The sequence below is a fragment of the Ips typographus genome, linkage group LG8, assembly GCF_016097725.1.
Source record: "Ips typographus isolate SLU linkage group LG8, UJ_Ityp_2.0, whole genome shotgun sequence".
In the NCBI taxonomy this organism is placed as follows: Eukaryota; Metazoa; Arthropoda; class Insecta; order Coleoptera; family Curculionidae; genus Ips; species Ips typographus.
Window position 1 is genome coordinate 2,139,383 of NC_138429.1, and position 19,199 is coordinate 2,158,581.

Consider the following 19,199-nt stretch of genomic DNA (forward strand, 5'->3'; position numbering starts at 1 on the left):
CGTTTTTATTAATGTAATATAATATGAAAAATAATGAAACAGTTGATTACAAAGGTCTTAGTTTATTTCTGTCCATTTTCATAAGCAAATTCTTCATTTACACTGAAATGTTGGTGGAAATGAGTTTTTGTCTTGAATTATCACGGGCCTAGAATGGCTCAATACAAAGATTCCGTAGCGTTTGAAGAACGTGGTTTCTTGATTTTATCCAAATTCTTTAGGACAATGTCGTGTAACGCACAGTACCGGTTTCGAATCTCGCTCAATACCAACCAAAGGCTCAAACACTCTTTTTCGTCAATTTCTTCTACCGCTCGTCGGTAATCCTCGATATGAGGATATTTGGCCACTTTTGATATCACTTTTGCTGTAACAGGAGTCGTATTATTTTAAAATTGTTAATTTTTTACTTCACCCACCTCTAGAAATGTAATATCGTGAAATTTGATCAAAGAAAGCAGCCGCCTCAGATTCTACAGATTGAACTTCAGCTAGCGTATCTTCTTGGACTGAGACACCAAAGTTGTTACCATCTTCAATTTTTGGAATCATAAATGAAATCCACATTTTCATCTATTAAATGATTGTATTGATATAATAATCAAAACAGTTGGAAATAGTCTTACCAAATTCGAATCCTCCACAAGTTTTCTGATATGAGGTTTGACTAATTCAACCATCTCTACTATATGCTTATTGGTAGGTACCGTTCCCAAGGGCAATGCCAAAACTTTACTCCCGATGCTTTTAGGCCCCTCATTCGATATGCTATTGTCATATTTCGTCTTTTTCGCAGGCGGTAAATCCTTATCGCTGTTTAGAACTATGGGATCCGGCACCGGGATGTTTAAGTCCTGGTGCACATCGGCAAAAGCACGATCTTTAAATTCTCGCGACTCCAATAATTTGTTTAACGTCACGATTATTTCAGGGAACCCTTTAAACACCAATGCTTCCGCTTTTGTTTTGACACTGTCTTTGTAGTCTTGAACCTGTTGAATTGAGGTAAGTCAGGTTTTCTACCATCACATTTAAGTAGTTTAGTTAGTTAGAAATCAATTCTTTAACTAACAATTAAGTGCAAAGTTATCATTATTTTACCTTCAGCATTGTAACTGTTTTGGTAGCAGTAAAAAACAGTTTCAAATAATTAAATAGTTGACTTTCAAAAACTACAATGACAACTAACCAAAAACAGATGGTATCTCTGCACAGAGGGTTGTTTGTGATTGGAACCACAAACTTAAGCCAGTCATACAGGCTTAGTCCAGGGGGCCTATTCTTGAAAGCAGGGAATGGAATTCTCAAGAGAAGTGTTGATAGAATGTGACAGAAGAAGCTGACAATGGCTGGTTTCTGTCACATTCTACAGGTCTTTTTCTTGATAATTCCCTTCCCAGTTTCAAGAATACGCACCCAGAGGTCTGCATGCACAGGTTTTCCTGTACAGGTGACTATTGACATTTCAAGTGTCATTTCTTATTTATGAAACCTGTGCCAAATTCCTAACCAAAATATGCCAAAATCAACTTAAATAAATGGAGAAATGACAGCTGGAATGCCCGAAACTGTTTTCATAACTGATCACCAGAGGGAGTACCTCTTACCTTGAAAGGTCAATTGCAAAATTAAAAATGGATTTTTTGACAGACCCTGGGCAGTTAATATCTCCCCCTAGTGAGTATGGCCAGCATTATAACCTACTTTGGGAGGCAAAGGGATGCATATATTGTTCTTGTACTAATTGATCAGGCAAATGGACCTGCTTAACTCAGGATTTTCAAAAATTGTCAGAAACCTAGTGGAAATCACACAAAATGTAAAGCCTCAATTTTTGAAGAAATACAAATTGGGGCTTTCAGCTTCAGAAGTATTTTGGTCAAAGTGTTTAGATTAGTTTTTTTTTGAGAATAAGTTAAAATAATAAGTTAGACATAATGTAAATACTAAATATTAAACCAAAATACATTTTTTGTGTAGTTGATCAAAGGGACTAAAGTAATAATTATTTAACTTTGTAACTGGGTGATATACAGAATGAATTAATTATTTAAATCGTTGCCACTTATTTGAAGAAAAACCTAAGAATGCAGGAATGCAGCATGGGTACTTGCAATTTTTTGTTTTGGAGTTGTGAAACTGAACCACACACATTAACACCAAGCCAAATCACTTAAATGATACGTGTATTAATCTTATATAAACTTACATCTTTCTCGGTAGCCATACTACGTACTTTTTTAAATATATTTCTGTAAAACACAAATTATTTCACCAATCAACACGGAAAACACAAAGAACTTAACCTTACAGTCCTTACACTAGTCACACATAAAAAATGAAAAATGTCAAACTGTAGATGTCAATAGTGTCAATAATCGTGTCGTATTCATATAACCCTCTTTTGTTTCAGTTATTGCCTATGTTTTTTTAAGGCGAGACAAGGACAGTAAAACTGAGCAGTGCGCTCTTGGACATACTCTATTATTTTGATAGTTTGAAATATAAAAAGAGGAAGAGTAATAATAATCAATAATCTAACCTCAAACTTCAAACAAAAAACGTAAATAAAAAATAGTAAACAAGTTTAGGGGTCAAATTTAAAATTTTGTATTTTAATTATTATGGAACACCAAATTGCTGGTTGGGGCAGCCTGATCGTAATAGCTTTTATAAGTTTATTTGGAGTTTCAAGTTTAATCGGTTTATTTGCAAGCCTGATTGTATTTGTTTTTGGGTAAGTAGCATAAAATGTAATGACACTAAATACGAGAAAAACACTTTGGCAGGGCTACTTCCTACCTCTACATAAAACTGGGCAATGTAGAAAAGTTCTGCGCTAAACCGGTCAGCAACCCGCTTTCCTTAAATCTGCACTGCGATAGAAAACTGAAGAACATTAAATTGCTACTGACAAGCCCAAAAAAAGTGCCCAGATCCGACGATCGGGTAACTGGCAGTGAATTAATTGACAGTTCCTTACAAGAGATTTTAGGATTCATCATAAGAGATTATGTTAAAAGTTGGTATAATTTGATTTCCTCTGATCCTGAGTTTTATGAAATGACCGTTCGACAGACTGTCAAAACAATTGCAGTTAATATCTCAAATAGGTAACAAACAAATGTTTTACTAGTTATTTAACAGTACTTTTATTAGTTTATTATCGTAATATGTTAAGTTAAAGCCTTTATCTATAATACAGTCTGGCCTCATTTGTTTTTAAGCTCCATGGAGCAAGCAGCGCGTTTTTGACGTCACGATGACGTAATTTGGCAAAAGTATAATTTAACCAACTGTCAAATTACGTCATTCTGACGTCAAAAACACTCTGTTTGCTCCATGGAGCCTGAAAACGAATGAGGCAACAAATTACGTCACATTTGCTCTGTTCCTTTCATGGCGCCTAAAAAAACGAATGGGGCCATTAAACAACTGTCAAATGACGTCACCATGGTAGACAACTTTCTATAACTACTATAGAAGGTAATTTTTAGAATAAAAGATGTTGAGTGGGTGCCCTATTTAACGCAACAATTGGTTGACGATGCGGCCACTCATTTGAAATTATATAAACAGGCCAGGACAAAAATGAAGCATGCTAAGTGTAAGGAGTCTAGCCAGTCCACTCGTAAAGCTTCCCCAACCAAGAAAACCATTCATAAGAGAACTAAAAGTGAAACTGATGTGTCTTGGTATTTTGGAAAATCCATTGAATTTAAAAAAGGTATTACAGTAATTGTTCTGTGGCTTGAACATTTTTTAAGACATTTATCACAGAAAGTGAAAATGCAGTTGGAAACTCTAAATTCTACACATCAGAGGTGAAAACTTACACCTTTGAGGAATATTTCTTTCAGCTGGAATATCAAATGGAAGAAAGCAAAATTTGTAGAGATGCAATTTGTACTGATACTGCTTCAGAGAAAGGTATAATAATTTCCATTTAAGTTGTAAGTTTTTGACAAATTTTGTTCAGAATTCCTGTCAGAAGTCATAGAGCTACTACTGTATGCCTTGCTGCCAGATGAAGACTTTAATTGTAAACCTCTCAGGTTTTTGTTGAGAGATTTACTGGCAAACGCCATAGTTTTGCCCCTTTTTGATATAATTACCGATCCTGATTACCTCAATCAGATCATATTGTCTCTTGTAAGTTTTCAGCATTTTGAATTTTCAGTGTTAGTACGGTTAATTAAAGTGTTGCAGGAACACTCAGATATCCAGTGAGGAGTTTTTGACAATTCTAAGACTGTCTGAAAGTCAAGAAGAGCTTCAGGCTACTAAAAACTTATTGCAGTCTGAAATGCATAACTTGGTTAGAATATTACTTGATGAAAGTTTTTAAGACACACAGTAATTTATTTGTAGAGATCTAGAGATTCGGGTGGTGAAGATTTAGCAATCAAACAGCAATTAAGCAGCTTAAGTTATGTGAATAGGCTTATCGATGCCAGATTAGCAAAAATTGTGAATTTAAATTCAGCTGATTCTATGGATTTGGAGCCAATCTCCATAGAAAAACTTCGAAATATAGATTTAACTTTGGAACAGATACTCAAAGACAATTTGGGATTGTCTTACTTTATGGATTTTATGTCCAGTCAAGGAAAACAAATGGATTTATTTTTCTACCTTAATATTGAAGGTGGACAGGTTTTCCTTCCTTTTCAACTTAAAAATTAAACATTTTTAGGTTGGAGAGATTCGGTAGGAAAAGAACTTAATCAATTACGGACAGTACGTCCGTCATCTGATCATTCTGCTATAGTTTATGAAACAATCCGATCAACTGCTTTAAGTATTTACGAGCAGTATTTGAGCAACGAGGAACGCGTTCAAATCGACGAAAACACATTACAGAGCGTACATTTTAAAATTAGAAACCTGAATGAAGTACCGAACGAGTGTTGGTTCGATCGTATCCAAGAGATTTTATTCGAAAAGATGAAAACCGAGTGCTTGGGACCGTTCAAGAAAAGCAAAATTTACATTAAACTGTTGCACGAATTAGACTTGGTGCCGCAAAATTTTAATGAAGAGGACAGTGCCAGTTTGAACAGTATTGAGTATTCGGAAACGTGGAAAACTGAGGGAAATAATTATTTAACCGTCCAACAGTCGCCTAGAATGAAGCACGTAAGATCATTAAGTGACGTTACGGTGTTTAAAAATGGAGGAGTGGCACCCTTTTGTGCTGAAAAACCTCAAGATACCGAAAACTTAACTGTAGAAAATGCGAAGGAGTTTGTTGATCTTAGGCGTGGCGATTTTGAACTGGGAGTCAATATTATTGAAACGGGTAAGAATTTGCTTTAACTTTCCCTTGTCTTCTCAAACATTCAGTTAATTTAAATAAATTTGACCATTATCACGTGACAATCATTCAGTGTGACAGGAAAATGTTCCAATTTTACCAGTAAATTTCACCTTTTCTAAGTTATTTAGCAAAAACTTTAAATGTGTAGTTTGAAATTTGAGTTCAGGGAGGTTGAACCACTCAAATTAACCGTCTTGAGCTCCTTTTTCCACTGGTTTTGAGTAAAAAATTCTATCTTAAAAATTGCGTACAGGGTAAGTCCCTTACGGACTGTGAAACTTCCAGGGATGAGTTTTTAACAAACCTTTTTGTTCTCTTTCAAATTTTTCGTAACTTTACTTTCACTCTTTTTGAATTACTTATTAGCACAAACTAGTTTGATGCAACAAATTTTCAAATCAGTTGAAATTATGCCTTGAAATTTGAACACCCTGTAACTCGGTTATTTTTGGGAGTTCGGGGAGGTTGAACCACTCAAATTAACCGTCTTGAGCTCCTCTTTCCAGGGGTGTAAAGCAAAATTGCGTACAGAGTGACCAAAAACAGTCAATCACCATACTTTCCATGCACACCCTGTATACTGAAAGCAAAAACGGTCCAGCAAACTCACGATGCTGAGTCAAGAAGTTGATTTCGAACATTTTTGGTCTCCTACAATTTTGTTGTAAATTTCACCGTTTTCGAGTTATTTAGGGAAAACTGGTGTGATGCAACAAATTTTCAACACCCTGTAAATTGGTTGTTTTTGGGAGTTCAGGGTGGTTCGGCCAGTTAAAAGAACCGCTTTGAGCTCCTCTTTCTAGTGGTGTAGAGTAAAACTTTTTCACTTTCACCGTTTTTGAGTTATTTTAAAAAAACTGGTTTGGTGCAACAAATATTTAAATTAGTTGAAATTGTGGTCATCAGGGTCATCAGGGACAAAATTGCCTGTAAAACCTACTTGGAGCAAGGAAATGACTGTTTTAAGCACATTTTTGGAATCCTCATTGAATTTCCTATCCAATAACCTGAAAAATAGGCAAAAATTTGGTACCTTCAAGAAAAAAATCGGTGTCAAAATTTGAATTGAACTGACCATAGGAAAACCGTGTAACTGACAGAGAAAAGTAGATAATTGCATGCGTGGGACAAAGACAGTAAACGAAAAAAATACCAAGTAGGCCATATTTTCAGTACGCTGTTGCCAAAATCCAACAAATCCACAAAATTAATTTTGTCGACGGTATTGGATTTTGGCAACAGCGTATTGAAAATATGGCCTACTTGATATTTTTTTCGTTTACTGTCTCTGTCCCACGCATGCAATTATCTACGTTTCTCTGTCAGTTACACGGTTTTGGATTTACCACACCTGTATACATTTCATCGTATATTTTCAATTTGTATTTTCCCAGGTATTGTATGCGAAAAAGGAAAAACGTTTGGAATATACGCAGTGCGAGTTACTAGACAGTTTTCCACTGGTTATTTGGAAGAATGGCATATTTATAGAAGATACAGTGACTTTTACGATCTCTACACCAAAGTCAAAGAAAAGGTATTTGCCGTAATAATATAAAAACCGTTTGAATGTAGCTAGCTTGTTTTAGTATTGCGATCTGTCCAAACTAGCCTTTCCCGGCAAGAAAACCTTCCACAATATGGATCGGCAAGTACTAGAAAAACGAATGAAGATGCTGGGTTGCTACATGGGTGAACTGTGCCAAACCACAATAGTAAATTCCCATGTTGGGCTTAAAGAATTGCTTATGTCGTTTTTGGAGCAGGGAGAATACGATCGAGCTACTTGTGGTCCAATCGCTGCCACGGTATTTTCTTTTCTTCTATCAATATACAGGGTGACCTAGTCGAAAGTGACGTTTCAGATAAATACCCTGGTGAATCCTATAAAATTAAGCATGAAGAGTATTCGAAATGTGCCAGAGCATTTAATAAACACCGTCGATGAAGTCGTCGGTGGTTGGTCCAAAGTTTTCTTAAGTGGCAAAAGTGACAGTTTTTCTGAAATCGGCAAAGTAGGAGCTGCAATCGGAGAGGTAAGTTGGAAAAAAAAAGTTAAACTGGTGTTGTAAATAGCAATTTTGCTGCTTTCCAGACTGACGATAATATTCCATTAAGAATAATGTTACTACTAATGGATGAAGTGTTTGATTTGAAGTCACGAAATCAGTGGCTAAGGCGGCGAATTGTGACGATTCTGAGGCAAATAGTCAGAACAATGTTTGGTGATATTGTAAATAGGCGAATTTTGGATTATGTCTCTTTTATTACCAGCCCTAAAAATGTAGCGTATTACCTTCACATGTTCAAGTAAGTAAACACAAAAAGTCTTCCAAAACGACGATTTTTTCGCTTATTTTAGGAAATCTTATTGGCCAAACGGAGTGAGAAGCGAACAGAAGTTAGAACGAAGTCCCGACACAAAGAATCGTACTCGTATCGCTGCCAAAGCGGCATTATTGTCCTGCTTATCTGACGAATTGAAACACATTATAGGATCAGAGACAACTAGAAAAGGCTTGCTTACGGTGTTCGATTTGATTCAGAGACCAGTACTTAATAGAAGATTAATGTACGTGCTAATTGAAGGTATACTAGGAACGATTTTTCCAGAAAAGGATTTGGCTACGCTCTTTTGTAAACTCTACGCCAAGTCAAAACAGCAAAGTGACGTCTCGATGTCTAACTCTAATATTAGTTGAATATTATGTTATTTAATACACACTGTAACATATGTTAGATTATATTTAAAACGTTTCCTTTCTAAAATGCATTTTTAACTGCCTGGAATCATAAATTGGTTCATTAGCTACTGTGGAACACAATCAATTAGTTAATATTCTATTTTAGGGTTAAAGAAAGAAACCAAACAATATTTAATCATTTAAATATTTTTATTTACTTATAATATAACGTTATATCAATAAATGAGATAAAGAGAGCTACCATATAACACAATTATCAAATTCAAAGTACAACGTCAGTGTTGTACAGCCCCGGAGTCGTCGTTATTATTTATATTATGTATACAATATATAAAAAAAAAATTGTAAAACAAGTGTTTACTTTAAAACTACTCGCAGATAAAAACGTAAAAGAAAACAAAAAGAGAAAAAGACATTAATATTTACATGCACACAGGACCACACTCTACATATCTGTACACGTGAAACTGACGGATATTTTTAGCAATCTATAGAGAAAATCAAAAAGTAATAGCGGATTATGTAATCGGATAGTATTTTGATTTTCGCTATAGAAAATCCATTAAAAAGGTTTTTAAAGCTTAATCTAAAAATGTACTACTGCCTTGAAACGCAATTCGAGACTTACCAGTAAATTCCTAACTCCTAAAAATGTAATCGTAATAATTCATAATAATTAAAGCGTAATATAGATCAGTCCCAACTTAATATGTGATCAGTACACGTCATCATCAACATCATTGGCGCCGCGTTCTTCAATGTTTTTTTTTTTCTTATCACAGTTCACTAAAAATTAATACTTGTCTGAGCCTAATGATGGCTAAATGTACAATTGTTAGGGTTTCCGGAAACCTACACGGCTTATTATGACGCACGTGACGTTCTGTCTAATTACGTCACAAAAAATGAATTAGTTTTGTTGGTTTGTCAGAAATGGCTGCTCGTAATCGTTTAAGATGCGTTTTCGCTGTTTTCTTTTTGTGCGTTTTCGGCTTCGCGCTGTTGCCGCGCTGCAGCGGCCGCAGCAGATCGACTAGCGCTTGACCGTAAGTTTTTCTTTTCCATGACTGCTTCCGGGTCCGGTATCATTTCTCCCGACTTTCTTTTACCTGAAAAATTAATTTAGTTTCACTTTTATACTAATTAAGAACTGTCCCAGTTATGTGTATTAAATTTTTCTAAACCAACTTCAGCCAGTACCTCTTCGTTTAATATTCTTCTTGGGAGTGGAATCAGATCCCTCAGTTTCAGAAACAACATCTTTAGGCGGCTCGTCTTTGGATAGAGACTCACAAATAGGTGCACTTTCGATAGATCCTTGCGGTAACTCGACACTAGTGTCCGCTTCGACTGGAACAGCCGGCTTTTCTACAATTTCGGGTGTAAACTCCGGTTTTTCCGGTGTCACACTAGCAGAGGTCACCACAGTAGTTGGCAACAATGCTTCTATGTCTACACCCTCCTACAGGAAAATCAAATTAGTTTCTTCTAAAAGCTTTTGGAGTTTCTATAGTGTTTTAGAAGCTTCTGAAATGTTTTAGACTACTTTAGGACAGTTTAAGGTTCTGGACAACTTTAGAGGCAATTGGAAATGTTACGACGGTTTTGATATCTGTTGAAAGCTTCTAGACTAGCTGAAGAGCATTTGGAACCTTTTAGACTGTTGCAAAGGCTTTTAAAAGAATCTATGCAGCTTCAGGAACATTTGGAAGCTTCTAGAGTAATTTGGAATTTTTTTAGACTAATTTAACAGTATTTAGTAGGTTTTAAGACAGTTTAAGGAGCATATTGAAGGTTCTGGATAACTTTAGAGGCAACTGGAAGTCTTAGACAGTTCTAGAAATTTTTGGAAGTTCCTAAATTGCTCTAAAATCGCTTTTAGACTGTTTTAAAATCTGTTCAAAGCTTCTAGAGTAGCTGAAGAGAATTTGGAACCTTTTAGACTGTTCCAAAGGCTTTTGAAAGATTCTATGCAGCTTCAGGAGCATTTGGAAGCTTCTAGAGTGATTTGGAATTTTTTTAGACTAATTTAACAGTATTTAGTCGGTTATAGGACAGTTTAAGGAGCATATTGAAAGTTCTGGACCACTTTAGAGGCAACTGGAAATGTTACGACGGTTTTGAAATCTGTTGAAAGCTTCTAGACTAGCTGAAGAGCATTTGGAACCTTTTAGACTGTTCTAAAGGCTTTTGAAAGATTCTATGCTGCTTTAGGAGCATTTGGAAGCTTCTAGAGTAATTTGGAATTTTTTTAGACTAATTCAACAATATTTAGTAGGTTATAGGACAGTTTAAGGAGCATATTGAAAGTTCTGGATAACTTTAGAGGCAAATGGAAACCTTAGACAGTTCTAGAAATTTTTGGAAGTTCCTAAAATGCTCTAGAATCGCTTTTAGACTGTTTTGAGATCTGTTGAAAGCTTCTAAACTAGTTGAGGAGCATTTGAAACCTTTTAGACTGTTCTAAAGGCTTTTGAAAAATTCTATACAGCTTCAGGAGCATTTGGAAGCTTCTAGAGTAATTTGGAATTTTTTTAGACTAATTTAACAGTATTTAGTAGGTTTTAGGACAGTTTAAGGAGCATATTGAAAGTTCTGGACAACTTTAGAGGCAACTGGAAATCTTAGACAGTTCTAGAAAATTTTGGAAATTCCTAAATTGCTCTAGAATCGCTTTTAGACTGTTTTGAGATCTGTTGAAAGCTTCTAAACTAGCTGAAGAGCATTTGAAACCGTTTAGACTGTTTCGAAGGCTTTTGGAAGATTCTATGCTGCTTTAGGAGCATTTGGAAGCTTCTAGACTTTCTATAGCAATTTGGAATTTTTTTAGACTATTTTAACAGTATTTTTTAGGTTTTAGAACAGTTTAAGGAGCATACTAAAAGTCCTGGACCACTTTAGAGGCAACTGGAAATGTTACGACGGTTTTGAAATCTGCTGAAAGCTTCTAGACTAGCTGAAGAGCATTTGAAACCTTTTAGACTGTTTCAAAGGCTTTTGAAAGATTCTATGCAGCTTCAGGAGCATTTGGAAGCTTCTAGAGTGATTTGGAATTTTTTTAGACTAATTTAACAGTATTTAGAAGGTTTTAGGACAGTTTAAGGAGCATATTGAAAGTTCTGGACCACTTTAGAGGCAACTGGAAATGTTACGACGGTTTTGAAATCTGCTGAAAGCTTCTAGACTAGCTGAAGAGCATTTGAAACCTTTTAGACTGTTCTAAAGGCTTTTGAAAGATTCTATGCAGCTTCAGGAGCATTTGGAAGCTTCTAGAGTGATTTGGAATTTTTTTAGACTAATTTAACAGTATTTAGTAGGTTCAAGGAGCATATTGAAAGTTCTGGATAACTTTAGAGGCAACTGGAAATCTTAGACAGTTCTAGAAATTATTGGAAGCTTCTAAATTGCTCTAGAAACGCTTTTAGACTGTTTTGAGATCTGTTGAAAGCTTCTAAACTAGTTGAGGAGTATTTGGAACCTTTTAGACTGTTCCAAAGGCTTTTGAAAGATTCTATGCTGCTTTAGGAGCATTTGGAAGCTTCTAGACTTTCTATAGTGATTGGGATTTTTTTAGATTAATTTAACAGTATTTAGAAAGGTTTTAGGACAGTTTAAGGAGCATATTGAAAGTTCTGGACCACTTTAGACCCAACTGGAAATGTTACGACGGTTTTGAAATCTGCTGAAAGCTTCTGGATTAGCTGAAGAGCATTTGGAACCTTTTAGACTGTTCCAAAAGCTTTTGAAGCAGCTTCAGGAGCATTTGGAAGCTTCTAGAGTAATTTGGAATTTTTTTAGACTAATTTAACAGTATTTAGTAGGTTTTAAGACAGTTTAAGGAGCATATTGAAGGTTCTGAATAACTTTAGAAGCAACTGGAAATCTTAGACAGTTCCAGAAACTTTTGAAAGTTCCTAAATTGCTCTAGAATCGCTTTTAGACTGTTTTGAGATCTGTTGAAAGCTTCTAAACTAGTTGAGGAGCATTTGAAACTTTTTAGACTGTTCTAAAGGCTTTTGAAAGATTCTATGCAACTTCAGGAGCATTTGGAAGCTTCTAGAGTGATTTGGAATTTTTTTAGACTAATTTAACAGTATTTAGAAGGTTTTAGGACAGTTTAAGGAGCATATTGAAAGTTCTGGACAACTTTAGAGGCAACTGGAAATGTTACGACGGTTTTGAAATCTGTTGAAAGCTTCTAGACTAGCTGAAGAGCATTTGGAACCTTTTAGACTGTTCTAAAGGCTTTTGAAAGATTCTATGCAGCTTCAGGAGCATTTGGAAGCTTCTAGAGTAATTTGGAATTTTTTTAGACTAATTTAACAGTATTTGGTAGGTTTTAGGACAGTTTAAGGAGCATATTGAAAGTACTGGACCACTTTAGAGGCAACTGGAAATGTTACGACGGTTTTGAAATCTGTTGAAAGCTTCTAGACTAGCTGAAGAGCATTTGAAATCTTTTAGACTGTTTCAAAGGCTTTTGAAAGATTCTATGCAGCTTCAGGAGCATTTGGAAGCTTCTAGAGTAATTTGGAATTTTTTTAGACTAATTTAACAGTATTTAGTAGGTTCAAGGAGCATATTGAAAGTTCTGGATAACTTTAGAGGCAACTGGAAATCTTAGACAGTTCTAGAAAGTTCCTAAATTGCTCTAGAATCGCTTTTAGAGTGTTTTGAAATCTGTTGAAAGCTTCTGAACTAGTTGAGGAGCATTTGGAAGCTTCTAAAGTTTCTATAGTATTTTGGAACTACCTCTGACGTTGCCATATATCCACTATTTTTAGTTTTTAACCAAAAATGAAAAAACCTAATTTTTTGATTACAAAAAAAATGTGTGTTCCAACAACATAACTTACATTTGGTGGTTGTTCTGCAGCGAGAACCTCCTGATGCTGGGCCGTAGGTTCTTGAGTTTCGGGTTCGCCTTCGCTTTTCGTCTCATCTTCTCTTCTCGGCTTTTTAGCGGCCGGTTCGACTTCGTCGTCAGTTTTCTCGAAGCTAGTATTCGACTCGCACGATTCTCTCGTCTTCTTGGTGGCGGCCGGTGTGGCAACCAGACCGCTGGACATGTGCAATCTCGCTTTCTCCTCGGCCAAAGCTTTAGCCACCAGGTCGGCGCTGGTTTTGTTAAACTGATCCAAAAATTCTTTTGCCTGCGGCTCTGGAGTTTTCTTAGCTTGCGGCGATTGCACTTGAGTTTCGAGAAGCTTAGAGAAATCGACCAGAGAAGGCAAATGGGTGCGCTTATCTTTTGTTACCAAAGGCGAAAAGTCTGTAGGTAACATACCTGAAAACCGAATAATTTAAGTCATGAAGGAAATGTAAAATGTTATACAAGAATGATCAGAAAATCATCAACAAATATGCATTTCAACTTACCTCTTAAACTTTCTAAAGCTTTTCGCTTATCCTCCTTCCTTTCGGCTTTGCTGCCCGTCTTCATACCAGATTCCAACGATCCGGAAGCCAACTTTGATATACCTTCCAAAATCTGCGTGTCGGGGGGTAAAAGAAGCTGAGCAGAAATATGCGGGTCTTTACTAGACGGTCTACTCGGATGTTTCACATTAGTAGAACTCATAATGCCCGACGAAGATGTTGTAGTGGTGGAGGTGCGCGAATTGCTCCCGCTCGACTTCGTTTTGCCCGTGCTTTGTGCGCCCATCCCGCCGTTAAGCAGTCCCAGACTGTCATAACCCATACCAGGTTGTAAAGTGAACGGATTCAAACCGCCGAGACCAAGTGGGGTGTATAACAGGCTCGGGTTGGGGAAAAAGAACGGGAACGAATTCGTAGAGGGTATCGCACTGCTAGATGATGTTTGTGATTTGCTGGAGCTGTGAGCTTCTTGCGGTTTATCGTTGTGTTTGGAACTGGTTACTGTAGACGCGGATTTGCCACTAGAACTTTTCGTACCAGATCTGAAATTAAGTAATCAGTTTATAGAAAGTATGCCGAAAAGTGACCAACCAAACCACAAACAGTGCTGTGATTTACGCAAATTTTACACACTTGGACATACTCCTTACAATGTTTTTTTAAACACTGATGAGCCAAGAAAGGATAACAAATAAACCTTTGATATATGATTATGATTTTACTTTCTTCAAACAAAGCCATTTTTTAGTAAGCATATTTCTTGCAAGCCCTTTGAAAGCGAATAGTCCTACCTTATGTTATATGAAGTCTAAAGAATCTTGCAAAAAAAAGTTTAGAGAAGCTAAACCTATATAACCCTATACAAGAATGTGTTCATTTTTTTTCAAAAATAGAGCTAATTTTGAGCAACATAATACACAACTAGAAACACTCATTATATTTCACCTAAACATAGACTAAACCTTCATGAGTGTGGACTGTGGAGCGTATTATAATTGCATACATTTTTATAATAAATTACCAACTCACATAAAAAACATTATTTATTTAATCCGTTACACTTTATCAATTTCTGCTCCAAATGGAGCCATATTCACTTAATGAGTATTTATATTAGTACCTATTAATTTAAAATTCAGAGTGTCTTGTATAGAGTATTGTTAGTAATGCTAAAACCGTGTAACGGACAGAGAAACGTTGGTAATTGCATGCGCGGGAGAAAGACAGAAAACGAAAAAAATATCAAGTAGGCCATATTTTTAGCGCGCTGTTGCCAAACGCCGTAAGTATTCAATACCCTCGACAAACTTACTGACGGCGTTTGGCAACAGCGCGCTAAAAATATGGCCTACTTGATATTTTTTTCGTTTTCCGTCTTTCTCCCGCGCATGCAATTACCTACGTTTCTCTGTCCGTTACACGGTTTTCCTATGGTCGCTTTTGGATTTACCACACCTGTATAGTCTTTTTCTTGTTTTTCTTTGCCGTAATTTCTCTTTACGTTATGACTGCACTGGAAAAAAAGATATTTGATTGGTTGTTTGTATGCTTATTTAAAAAAAAACCGTAATTTAAGTAACCAAAAAGCAGTCCAATCCTATTTTCTCCATATCTAAGTTTAGACAGAAAATGTTCCGGAAAGCGCGTGGAGTGTGTCATTTTTATCCCTTGCCAACCGCCATACCAACCAACTTAATTTGAAAATAAATTGACTGTTTCTAACCTAAGTTTATCGGTTTTTATTTTAGGACTGGCTGCGCAAAGGAATCAAATTTGCGCGAATTTACTTTGTTAGAAGTTTTAGAACAATTGTAGAGAACTCTGGTACTTTTAAGCAAGTTCCCAGTAGCATTTAGAGGTATCTGGCAGTTTAAAACATATCTAGGACGGTTTAAAACACTTGCAGAGACCTTTGGCGATTTTTAAAAGGTTTTCAAGAGCATTTAGAGGCCTATACAACTTGGTGGCCTCTGGAAATTTAAAACATTTATGGAAAGGTTTAAGACATTTGTAGAGGACTCTGGCCCTTTTTAGAAGGTTCTCAGTAGCATTTAGAGGACTCTGGCCCTTCCAAAATAATTTTAGACCCCTGGCAAATTAGAATAGTTATGGAAAGTTTTAAGACACTTGTAAATGACTCTAGCCTTTTTTAGAAAGTTGTCGGTAGCATTTGGAAGTCTCTGACACATTCAAAATAGTTCTAGAAGCCTCTGGCAGTTTAAAACAATTCTAGAAAGGTTTAAAACACTTGCAGAGGCCTTTGGCAATTTTTTATAAGGTTTTCAATGGCTTTTAGGGGTTTATGAAACTTTCAAAATGGTCTTAGTGGCTTCTGGAAATTTAAAATAGTTATGGAAAGGTTTAAGACACTTGTAGAGGACTCTACAAGTGTTTTAAACCAGAAAAATGCCATTCCGTCATTTTCATCCGGACGAACAGTGGAAAATTGCAGAATTTGCAGAGAAAATGTGCTTAAAACTGTAATTTTCTCACTCCAACTGGGATTTACAGGTCTTTTTTGTCCCTGACTGTCCTTTCAACAAATTGTATTTCTTGCAGTTCAAACTTTGACACCGCTTTTCTCACTGACTGTACCAAATTTTGAAGTGTTTTTTCAGGTTATTGGATAGAAAATTCCGAAAATGTGTTTAAAACTGTAATTTTCTCACTCCAAGTGGGATTTACAGGTCTTTTTTTTCTTGACTGTCCTTTCAAACTGTGTTTCTAGTAGTTCAAACTTTGACACCGCTATTCATCCTGACTGTACCAAATGTTGTAATATTTCTCCAGGTTATTACATAGGAAATGTAATGAAAATTCCAAAAATATTCTTAAAACTGTAACTTCAAGTGGGTTTTACAGGCTTTTCTTGTCCCCGACTGCCTTTCAAACTAGTTTTCTGGCAGTTCAAAATTTGACACCGCTTTTCTCACTGACTGTACCAAATTTTGTCATGTTTTTCCTGGTTATTGGATAGGAAATTTAATGAGGATTTCAAAAATGTGCTTAAAACTGTAATTTTCTCATTCCAAGTGGTTTTGTCAAGCAATTTTGTTCCTGAGTATCAAACTGTCAAACTTAGTTTGAAAGTTGCAAAAATCAGGGTTTACAAAAGTTTGCAGTATTCGATATCAATCGTGTTCCTCAGATTTATGACTTTTCTGATTTATGTTTTTTCTTCTGCAATTTTCTTCTCAAAAAGAGTTTCCATGTTCCGTCGAAAAATGCGTTTATGAGGACTTACCGTAATGAAATGATAGATCAAGCCTTTTTTCTTTTGCCTTGCAAATATGATGCAAAATGTTGGTTTTAAATGGAAATAGCACAACAAATTATCAACAAAAAAATTGTCAAATGTTGTTAAAACAAAGACAAACGATTTTTGAGAGTAAACATACTTCCTGCTCAACAATATCGAAGATTAGTCATTTTGGAACGTCCCATTTTTCCAAAACATTTGCAGGTTAAAGGTAAAAGCAATAAAAATTACATTTTTACAGTACATATTACTCTTTAGCAGTTAAAACTCAAATAATCCTAGCAAGCAAATGGCCCAAACTATTTGAAATAATCTCAAAAAGAAAAACTTACGTTGCAGCTGCGGCAGCAGCAGTAGCGCTAGCCAGTACTGCCGGATCCATACCGCCCAATCCAGGTAAACCCAATCCGGCCAAATTGGCAAACAAATTCATGTTTGACAAATTGCCTAAACCGCCCATGGAACCCACAGGCAAACCGGCAAACGGCATCAGTAATGGATTCGTTTTCGGATCGAACTGACCCAAGTTGGACAATCCAGAAAGCAGGGACGAGTTAAGATTACTCAAAGATGAGAACGACGACATGCTGGTCGGCAACGAAGTGGACACGCTGGCCGAACTGACGCTAGACGTGGAACCGGTCGGACTGGAAAGTACGGGCGGGCGCCCTGAGCTACTCGACTTCTGTTTGGTGGTGGTACTGTTGCTTGACATTCCGCTCAAACCTGCAAATGCATTAGTTTAATGCTTAATTATGCGAAATACATGAATGAAAGAACATTAAAAATCCTATATTACGCAAACTTTTAATCTGTGCTCAAGTATGGGATAATATTTTGGGGTTCTAATAGCTTAATGGAAAAAATTTTTGTTTTACAAAAACGAGCACTTAGAATAGTCAAAAAAATGGGATACAGGGAGAACTGCAGGGGGGTTTTCAAAGCTAATGGCATTCTGACGGTGTGGGGACTATATATTTATGAATGTATAGTTTTCTTTTTCAAAAACAAAAGTATGTTTGATCTGGAGGTACATCATAGTTATAAATGTAAATTATCTGATACACAGATTAACTATAACCGAAAAAATCCATATTATGCCTGTTTGAAGCTTTTTAATACATTACAAAATGATTTAAAATTAGAAAGAAATGAGAAACTTTTTAAAAGAAAGGTAAAACAGATGTTAATTAATTTAGAGCCATATTGTATCAGGAATTATGTAAGAGACTATTAGGTGTAGGCTCATCTTAAAATGACGCTGTTTCTTTTTGTGTTTTCATGTATGTTTTTTGTAGTTACAGAAAATGTATTGCGACCATAATTAGAAATAAAGAAGACTAACTACTACTTTCAAACTGAAATCACACAAACAACACTTACCAGTTTGAGATCCAGGAACCCTTTTATGCAAATCGGTTCCCAAGTTTCCGCGCTCTTTGACCAACTCAGACCATTTTGGATCAATGTCGTACATGGGATTCTCCATCAGCCATTGTCCTAACCGTTTCAAAGTTGGCGCTTTCGGACCGGTTAGCTTCTTTCCAGTTACTCTATGTACCACAGAGACATTTTCGTCGCCCGTCAACTTTTTCCAGTCGAGCAGAGTAGGATCCACTCGCGGTCTACGTCTTCGCGTAGCTAAGTAGTCTGCTCCAAGAGGTTGCTCGGCTAGAGCAATATTCTGCTCAGCCAACCATTTATTCACTTTGGCTTCGTGAGAGTAAGTGTTTACTTTGGATCCTATGTCAGCAATCATAGCCTGCAAAACAACCACATTTTGTTATAACTAATCTAAAATAAGATGAGTTAAAATTATGTCTAGTTTGTAAAAAGGTAAAATTACCTTTTTGTAATATGGTACAAGTTGGTTTTGTTTGATGTTGATGTTTAATTTAATTTTCTTATCATAAAATAAAACGTTCAAAGTTATTACTCTGTTGCTGATTACAACCCAACAGGTTATGGGCCCAGAGTTCGTTAAGCTGCGGAAGTGATTTTGAAGATAGTGTTACAGAGGTCTTCAGTAAAAATAAAATTTGGGCCTGGTGTTTGGTTGTGGTCATAAAGGCATAAAATTAAAAACTAAAATGACGGAGGAAGACGTTTCTCAGATTGAGAGATTAACAAATAGTGAAACATATCAAATTTGGAAATTTCAAGTCACAATCCTGTTTAAGGCACATGGATTATGGGAAATTGTTTCAGGAATAAAGGAAATCTGGCAGATGATAAGGAAAAAGCAGATTTTGAAAGGAAAGACGCCCGAGCTCAGAAAATAATAATAACAACCATAGATAAGAAGCAACTAATGCATATTTTTAACTGTAAAAGTTCTAAAGAAATGTACGACAAGCTTAAAAACATATATGAGAAACAAACAGAAGGCGAAAAATTTCACAACATCAACTTCAAACAAAACCAACTTGTACCATATTACAAAAAGGTAATTTTACCTTTTTACAAACTGGACATAATTTTAACTCATCTTATTTAAGATTAGTTATAACAAATTCTAATACCCTCTCCTAATCTT

The 19,199-nt window shown here is 35.9% G+C and overlaps 3 protein-coding genes across 7 annotated transcripts in view; 1 reads left to right on the top strand and 2 right to left on the bottom strand.

The window, feature by feature from the left end:
* Positions 1-46: 46 nt before the first annotated feature.
* REG (proteasome regulator gamma) lies at positions 47-2,369 on the bottom strand. Of its 2 annotated transcripts, XM_081985353.1 has the most exons (5): positions 1,190-1,271; positions 1,102-1,115; positions 627-992; positions 420-573; positions 47-367 (listed from the first exon to the last, which is right to left on the bottom strand). In XM_081985353.1, the coding sequence occupies exons 1-5, from the start codon at positions 1,254-1,256 to the stop codon at positions 159-161; spliced, it is 810 nt and encodes a 269-aa protein (XP_081841479.1). In that variant the 5' UTR covers positions 1,257-1,271; the 3' UTR covers positions 47-158. The 2 variants fall into 2 exon arrangements, with proteins under 2 accessions (XP_081841479.1, XP_081841480.1); XM_081985354.1 differs by lacking the exons at positions 1,102-1,115; positions 1,190-1,271 and adding an exon at positions 2,210-2,369.
* Positions 2,370-2,521: 152 nt separating this feature from the next.
* LOC145732830 (sorting nexin-13-like) lies at positions 2,522-8,089 on the top strand. The gene is made up of 13 exons (XM_081985350.1): positions 2,522-2,737; positions 2,790-3,113; positions 3,498-3,727; positions 3,781-3,930; positions 3,980-4,152; positions 4,202-4,318; positions 4,372-4,648; positions 4,697-5,302; positions 6,715-6,857; positions 6,910-7,128; positions 7,186-7,356; positions 7,416-7,630; positions 7,683-8,089. Exons 1-13 carry the CDS (start codon positions 2,625-2,627, stop codon positions 8,020-8,022), a joined length of 3,078 nt encoding a protein of 1,025 aa, XP_081841476.1. The 5' UTR covers positions 2,522-2,624; the 3' UTR covers positions 8,023-8,089.
* A 106-nt stretch (positions 8,090-8,195) lies between these two features.
* Positions 8,196-19,199, bottom strand: part of kis (chromodomain helicase DNA binding protein kismet) — a 34,710-nt gene continuing 23,706 nt past the window's right edge. For 3 of the 4 annotated variants that reach the window (XM_081985339.1, XM_081985337.1, XM_081985336.1), the window contains 6 exons: positions 18,047-18,425; positions 16,996-17,389; positions 13,405-13,946; positions 12,882-13,312; positions 9,226-9,487; positions 8,196-9,134 (listed from right to left, as the gene is read on the bottom strand). In XM_081985339.1, coding sequence (XP_081841465.1) covers positions 8,977-9,134; positions 9,226-9,487; positions 12,882-13,312; positions 13,405-13,946; positions 16,996-17,389; positions 18,047-18,425 — 2,166 coding nt within the window. In that variant the 3' untranslated portion in view covers positions 8,196-8,976. Of the gene's footprint in view, positions 9,157-9,225; positions 9,488-12,881; positions 13,313-13,404; positions 13,947-16,995; positions 17,390-18,046; positions 18,426-19,199 lie in introns of all 4 variants that reach the window. The other variant, XM_081985338.1, reaches the window with a different exon arrangement.